Raw genomic sequence first — 8372 nt, forward strand, 5'->3', positions numbered from 1 at the left:
TGTGTTTCCGACTTTAAACAGCACGTCTCAAGGTTGATACTGTTTGGAAAGGTCTGCGCTTTTCACGGTTGTTAGATATCTTTATACAGAATGGTGCAGCGGTTTAAGTATAGCTTCAACAAACGTCGATACAAAATTCTATTCTCAAATATTACGTGGAATGAGTACTTTATACTAAATAATTTATTTAAGTTAGTTCATCAATACAACAGCATTTAAATGATAAGGCCACGCCTAAGTTTCATTTTCTTTAATTTCGTCGTCTATTAGATCATAAGCAGTCGCTGTCTTAGCTACCAGAAAAATTTTATCATCATCATAGTTTGCCCACTGACGGACATAGGCCTTCTCAAACGCCTACTACTCGTACAAACGCCTAGTAAAATATGTGTCCACACATCGGATTTTGTTCCCTTACCTGACAGTGACGTCATTTTTAAGCTATCTGAGCTTCTATCAGCTAGTTATACCACCAACTTATACAATACCAACTTATAGCAACTTATACAATCAAAATAAACAAAAACATGATTGTTTACGGGCGTGTTGACGCGTCACATTTCATTCCATTATCTTATTGCGTGATCTATTTTTGTCGTGACAAATGCGATCATAGTACGTTCCCCTCGCAGTAGCCTTTTCGTCACTCTTGTTTATTACATCGCTTGAAGGCGAGTGTCGTTGTGTTGATAAATTGCCGAAGTAATTGCCGCTCTCGTTGATTTAATAACGCATTGTTCGGGAGCACAGATTACGCGCCACGATGACTTTCCTATTTATTAAAAGGATGAGGAACATGTATGTTTAATTAAAGTTTTTGATATACGGAACAAACAGCTGAAGGATTTTGTAATTATAATTAATTTTGTTAATAATAAACGTAAACAGTAGCATTAATCAACATCATAAGTGTACAATAAAAAAATTAACCGGGCGAAATTATTGATACTTCTTAAACGATTAAAGTAACTGGCAACTAATAATTTTGAGTACTGGCTGAATGTGCATCGTGCATGATAGATGTCAAAACGACGATACAATTACAGCTGACAGTTGTCTTTGAATGATGGAATGATGCATTTTGTTATTATAAAATCAATTGAAAAGTCCCTGTAAATGTTTGCAACTCGATTAGAGTTTGTTGTGGAGTTATTAATTACGATGGTGATCAACTAATGATGGTGTTTCTAATGTTACGCGATTTATTTCATTATCTCCGACATACACACGCCAACAATGGAAGATCGTTACCGTTTATATGATCTACCTTCAGAATTGAAATCTACAAACCGCTCATTTTTTTATTAATATTAGGACAATTTTAGTATGAACAGATTTAGACATGAGTTTTATGTTAAACTAATTCATATTCTCTGCAATCAAGACAACCTCACCTATAAACACAGGGCCTTTTCTCTATCATTGATATTTGACTTTTTTACGGATCTAAAATATTAAAGAATATTATATCTCAATTGGCTGAACGTAAAGTAAATTCCCTGTTGAATTGTCATTTGAATAAATTTATTTTAAGCGCGGTACGCTTAGAATTAAATATACATTCCATCCCTTAGAGACGGATTAAAATTCAAATATCAGAAAATTATTTATTATCTATTTACATAATATCAATTTTAGCGTACATTAATAAAAAGATTCGACCATAATAATAAAAACAAAGGTAAACATAATTGAACTTCGAATTACTGTCCCTTATTTTATTTTTTAAAAATTTAAGTTGCTTGCAATCTAAAAAAAAATACTTGCTCTGACGCCCAGTATTTACCGCAGTTCCAATCGTGCTTTCTGGAATATCCTGATCTCTAGGATAACGGTAAGGAGGGTACGATTCTTTGGTACGTTTTTGGTCTTGTCAGAGCAATGTTCCTGTGAAGTTAAATCGTGGGAGCACATTCTTTATCGTCTTATTAAATTATCTGTTAAACATTATGAATGGTCTGTGGAGTGGAACAGCAAACGTTCGTTATTCATTTGTTGGCATTGTGATTAGAACTTTTTTCACAGAACCTTCGCCGTCGATCCGCTCGAGAGGTGCAATTTAAATTATACGCAGTACTTATGCCTATTGCTGTGGCTATTATCTTTGTACAATGGCTGCTGAAGTCATGAGCCTTGCCAGAACAAGGTTAGATTACGTTTCCGACATTTGTGTATATAAACTAAAATTTTGCGCTCCAAATATCATTCTACTCCTCAAACCTAAAGCATATACAACAATGGCAATTAAAGTAAGTCCATCATAATACTTTATATCCTTAGCTTTGAGGATTATTGATTTAACAGTAGTTTGAAGTAAATCATTTCTAGTTTCACTTAAATGTGAGCTTGGTGTTTTGTGGATCTTTGATCATCATTCAACATTAGTGTTCTGATTTTATTTAGTTAACTACATAAATTAAAGCAATTTGAAAACATGTGGCTTAAAGCAGTTTATCTTTATGCATTTTAAATGTGCGTCTGAAAAAGTGTTGTAAATCCATGTGTTTATTATTTATCTAATACTTTTTAAGAAGTAAAGTAATCTTCTTAAGTTTTAACATTTTTTTCAAGTAAAATCTACATTACGAGTTGTATTTCGTGACTGTGTTCTTAGATTTGGGGTTATAAAATAAGCGGCGTTGGCAAACGTCCAGGACTGTTCTAACAATAAGTCCTAACATAAAGAAAGGATTTATATCAGTACTCTAGTTTCGCTACATCGAAAATTTTATGTACGCTTGGGTCTTATTCCTTGCACTTTATAGCTACAATTACTTTTTATTCTTTATTAATTGACCTTTGAAGTAGTAAATATTCTTGATATTATTTCAAAAGTAAATATTTATCAAAGGTCTTTAAAATATTAAGTATAAATATTAGAAGGTTATTTTACTCTATGTTACCTAGTCTCTAAAAGTCATACGATTACTAAGGATAGATGAATGGGTAACAGATAAGAGTTACTCTTATTAACTTAATTCAGAGATTCTATGACTGGCTCACGGCCAATTTATTTTGGCACACAAAGACATCTGAAGTGCTTAGTACTTATGGTACCTATACTGAGTCCTTTCGAATAAGCGTCATAAGTGACTTGCGCATTATAACTATCTTCATTTAGATAGAAAAACTTTATTACAACTGCTGTTATATTAAAAATAAATAAAATATTTTTTTTTACATTTTTTTCAGATCGCAGTCGTATTGTGCCTCTTCGGTCTGGCCCGCGCCGGCCATCTTGCCGCTGGATCCGCACTCGGATACTCGACCGGCCTCGGATACAGCACTGGTCTTGGCTATGGAACAGGTCTAGGCTACGGATCCGGTATTGGGTACACATCTGGACTCGGTCATGGAGCAGGCATTGGATACTCCGGATACGGACATGGCGATGGTCTAGGTTATGGCGGTCTCGGATACGGTAGCGGATACGGCTCTCTCGGTTATGGCGGTTACGGTGGATACAGCGGATATGCTGCACCCGCTATATCCACTGTGTCCGTTAAGAGATATTCGACTCCCGTCGTGGCGTACTCAACGGGATACGGTGCTCATGGTGGGTATGCCCCAGCTGTGGGTTATGGCGGCCACGGATACGGCGGATACGGATATGGTGGATACGGACAGGCATACGGTGGCTACGGAAAATGGTAAATAGTAAAATTGTAAAAACTGAATAAATAATTATCAATATCCATATTTGGTTTCCTCATTTAATGTCATAACACAAAATAAATATTATTTAATGCGGACCTAAAAATATTAAATACTCTACTCTAGTTACAATAAATATTAAAAGAATTCGGGAGAATTAAAGTTCATTATTATCAACATTGAGATCAGAAATGTAGATTTGATTTCCATCCGCTTCACTGTGAAGTAATATAACAATCATTGTTTTATGAATCAAACAGCATTTTTAATGTTTTTGGAACAAAAGAGTACTAATAAATATGAATTTCTAAGATTCGTAATTAGAAAATTGTTATTAAAAACTAGTGTAAGAGTCTATTTCTGGCTATCCTAACCGTCACCACTTTCATAATATGAGAAAGGAATATTAAAAGCGAAATAAAAGTAAGGGAAAGCTAGTTTGAATATTTACGCAATGTTGTTACGTGATAAAAACGATACATGAAGCAGTACTGACCGAAATTACTTGATCGATATAAAAATGTTTTAAAACACATTTCAAAATCTACTTTACTCGCATCGAAAATCACAATCGTTGTCAAAAATAAGGCTAATATATTTTGACTTTTACATATAAGCAGAAATATTCAAACAAAAAAATCATTCCTCCGATCAAATCTAAAGCATTCACAAGAACCATGAAGGTGAGGTTTTTATAAATATTGTTAGTTTTTTAGTTGCTGATTATAGATTGAATTCTCAAGGAATTTAACAAAAAAGAGAACAAAAAGAATTGGCGAATGTCCAGTCATACTACGACTATTAGTATTCAGATAAGAATTCTAACTTTTCTTTTACAAAAATCTGACTATTACATGTCTTTCTAAAGCCATTCATTCTTTTTTTATAAAAATGATTTATTACACTTTAGCTGCGGTAAATAAATATTAAACACACAACTTTTACTGTTCAATGGTACATAATTTCCTTATATTCTATCTTACAGTTCGCTATTGTCTTTTGCCTGTTTGGCTTGACGTTATCTGAAAACCTCCACGGTAGAACTGGATTCGGTCCATCATCTCTAGGACAATACGGAGCAGGTCTTGGATACAAAACAGGATATTTACCGAACCTTGGATACGGCGCTAGTTTGCCTCATGGATCAACTCTCGGACATGGTACAAGATTCGGACATGCCGCAACTATAGGTTACGGAATCGGTCAAGGATATAATGGCTGGCAAGGTTATGGTTCAAAATTCAACAATGGTTATAACGGTAACGGACTTACTGCCTTTGGAACAAATTCAGCATATCCCAGAGCACCGATTTCATCTGTATCACAATATAGTATTCATTCAGCAACACCAGTACCATATGCATCACAATACGGCGGACACGATGCTTATCCTCCAATTGCTGGCTATGGATTCGGACACGGTTACGGGAGTTATGGAAAAAAGTGGTAAAAAAGTAAAACTCAATTAAGGAATGTATTCGAACGAAAAGAAATATATTTAAAGAGTTGGTTGTTTTATTCACATTTCAATTAATTATAATGCGTGTGTTTTTGTAAATAAATAACATATATTAATATGCTTTGTTGTTTTACTTCTATTTACAAGCTCCTAGTTTACTTGAAAATAAATCTCTGACGTCACATATTATCCGTACTTCAGCTTGTAGCATTCCTACTGATCAACATGATAAGATTTCGTAACAATGTGTCTAAAATTATGTTCTTCTTTATTTGAATGTTGCTAATCAAATACTTCAAACCCAAGGATGGTCATGCCCTCTTTGAGCCCAATACTTACCCTAACACAAATCCTACTCACCCTTTCTGAAGTCGTTAAACTTCCTTAAGTGTAATGTCTTTAATTACTTTTACGACTCCGATATTTTATGGCCAAAAGTATAAAAATAGTAGTATAAAATAGTTTACGGCCTTCTACAGATAGTGATATTTTTGTTTGTTGATAATCAAGTCTTTATTTAAAAAAAACAAGTAGGTCATCGTTTTGAGTGTCATTAGATCAGAGAAAATTCGTTTCTTTTAGGTTTTTGTAATGAACTAATTGTATCGATTCAATGGAGTAATTTATTTGTAATACAGATTGTGCTTGTAAAGCATTATTACGTAATTGTATGTTGACAACTGTATAGAGGTGTAAAGAATTTTGTTGCGTTAATGTAATGGATAAGAGTAATCTAGAAAATGACTTGATCGATGTAAAGAATCATTCATCGCCTATTTCTATATACACTAAGCCGATCCAATTGTCTTAATAAGGCTTACGTTTTCGACATTATCGCATATATAAGAAGTATTTTTTGTACAGTTAACTAGTCTTCTCTATTTCAAATCGAAGTAAATATGTTAGTTACTCGAAAGGTAAGTTTTTCTTTAAATAAAAAGTGGTGTATCTTCATTTGTGATTTTTTAGTATAGCAGGACCTTCATCAAATAGTTAACAAATTTTAAACGCACCTTAATATTTCGTACCAGTTTTTTTTCTTTTCTATCATAGTTCTAACAAAGACAAAAAGCCTTATGGTAACAGGCAAAATATAGTTGGCAAACGTCTTCATTCTTACAGTAAGTTTTAAAGGCGAAACTAGAGCCTTTTCTAGAATTTTATTTACAAATAGCATTTCCCTTCCGGTTCTGTTCCGTTTGAGCAACATTGTATCTAATGCCATAACTTTCTTTATTTTTGTGTGATACTCGTAAAACATCTTTGTTATTTTGAATCTAGAATTGTTAATAATGTTAAAACTCTACCAATAAGAAATGTCGCTCGGATACATTTTAATATTGCACCATAATTATAATTATGTACGTGTTTACTTCGATTTCTAGTATAAAAAGTTTTAAAGATTAAAAATATTGTAAGTTTACTTGTTTATCTTTTACAGATTGCGATTTTCTTTTGTTTGTTAGCGTTGTCTCACGCTAGACGCGGCATATTCACATCTAGTCTTGGAGCAAATATCGGACAAGTAGCAGGATTTGGTTATAATGGCAATTTAGGTTTTGGTTATGGTACAAATCCAATCAAACGACGACATCGTTACGGATGGCAGAGTTATGCACCCGGATACTCTGGAGGATACGTTGGCCTTGGCGGATATGGTTCAAATTCATTCTACACCGGTCAAGGGATACCTCCTGTTGTAAATACGGTTGCACCAAACTCACCCTATAATACAGGATTCCCTGGTAATGGAGTTTATGGCTCAGGAGGGCCTTTAGGAAGCCCAGGTTATGGAGGTTCAGGATACGGTGGATATGGCTATGGAAACATTTGGTAGTGAAGAAAATTGTTAACAAATCGTTTTAAAGATTTTTTTTAAATGTAACTGTACATGTTGTTCATGTAATCTTGTTTTAAATCGTGAATTATTTTGTAATTTTACGGTAATAATTTAGTGTGAATATACATGCTTTCGAAAATCTTTTGCGCCATAAACATCAACTAATTCTTAACTCAGCTAATTTAAAAAGTTATTACGATTTAATGTAATTATTGTTATTGATATAAAAATAACAGAGTATGATAATGTATAACTATCTAATATGATATAAGAATAAACCGTAGCAAGTAACATATCTTTATTACGCATGCATTACATCCAACTATCCATTGATTTTATCGTCTTTGGCATCTTATGACGAGTTATTGTATTCCTGACGATCACCTTATTGCAGTAGGAGGGTTTGTTATCCATGGATTACGTCATCGAATACATCATCATCATCATCACTGTGTATCACTGTATAGATTATCATATCAACTTTGTAAATAGATGTAAGTTTTGGAGTAAATGCACAATTTGTGAGTTAACATTTTCGAACATTTATAGTGTTTTGTAATATAATAAAATATTAACGAGAGATGCTTATTTATATAACACTTTTAAAAATAATGTCTTTTAATTTTAATTGTCTTCTATTCTTTCCCCTTCTGGTTTCGAAGAATTATTAGAGAAGTAATAAATAACTTAAGCATTGAACAAGCTTAAACTGATAATAATAAAAGGCTGTACAGTTACTTTTTTACATTTTTTAAATTACTAACTCTTTGAAGTAAATATTAGTCTAATACAAGATAACGCAAAAGAGGCGTGCATGAACCGTACAATATGGTAATAGGTAATCATTTCTCAGCAGCGCAAGCTCCACTGGTTTTATTATTTATCTGTTATATGTATAAATTTAAATATTACCATAAATATGAATAACATAACCGAGAAATAGTAACAATAAAACTCAAAGCGCTTGAAAAATACTACCAATGCAATATGTGTGAACTTTTCTATTATTAAAATTGAGTAAGATGATTTATTTAAACTTGTAAAAAGGGATTATTCTGATTATTTCTTACAATGAGTTATTGAAGTGGTCTAAGGATGGACGCTAGCTTAGTAAGGACGTATTCATTATTACTATAAAGAAAAATTTTAGAGTATGTTTTTTAATCTTTGGATTACTTAGGGCCTGTCCCACCACAGGCTGATAAAGTCTCAAATAGCTTAAAAATGACGCCACTGTCAGATAAGGTAACAAAATTCGATGTTTCCATCACATATTTTATACGATAGATTGATATCATACAGTTTAAAAATTGGTGGGACAGGCCCTGAATGTTCTATCCTACCTATTGGTAAAGGATAAACTTTTAATTAACACTAAACACTAAAGACTTGTTTGTATAGTATGGTTTTAAACAAATA

At 33.0% G+C, this 8372-nt stretch overlaps 2 protein-coding genes across 2 annotated transcripts; both read left to right on the forward strand.

Moving 5' to 3' along the window:
• Positions 1 to 2157: 2157 nt before the first annotated feature.
• LOC106099356 (keratin-associated protein 19-2-like) lies at positions 2158 to 3699 on the forward strand. Its single transcript, XM_013277881.1, has 2 exons — positions 2158 to 2249; positions 3193 to 3699. Exons 1-2 carry the CDS (start codon positions 2238 to 2240, stop codon positions 3652 to 3654), a joined length of 474 nt encoding a protein of 157 aa, XP_013133335.1. The 5' UTR covers positions 2158 to 2237; the 3' UTR covers positions 3655 to 3699.
• Positions 3700 to 4277: 578 nt separating this feature from the next.
• On the forward strand, positions 4278 to 5132 carry LOC106099357 (keratin-associated protein 19-2-like). The gene is made up of 2 exons (XM_013277882.1): positions 4278 to 4337; positions 4640 to 5132. The coding sequence occupies exons 1-2, from the start codon at positions 4332 to 4334 to the stop codon at positions 5102 to 5104; spliced, it is 471 nt and encodes a 156-aa protein (XP_013133336.1). The 5' UTR covers positions 4278 to 4331; the 3' UTR covers positions 5105 to 5132.
• The last annotated feature ends 3240 nt before the right edge of the window (positions 5133 to 8372 follow it).

This window comes from Papilio polytes, unplaced genomic scaffold (assembly GCF_000836215.1).
Source record: "Papilio polytes unplaced genomic scaffold, Ppol_1.0 DF824135.1, whole genome shotgun sequence".
Classification (NCBI taxonomy): domain Eukaryota; kingdom Metazoa; phylum Arthropoda; class Insecta; order Lepidoptera; family Papilionidae; genus Papilio; species Papilio polytes.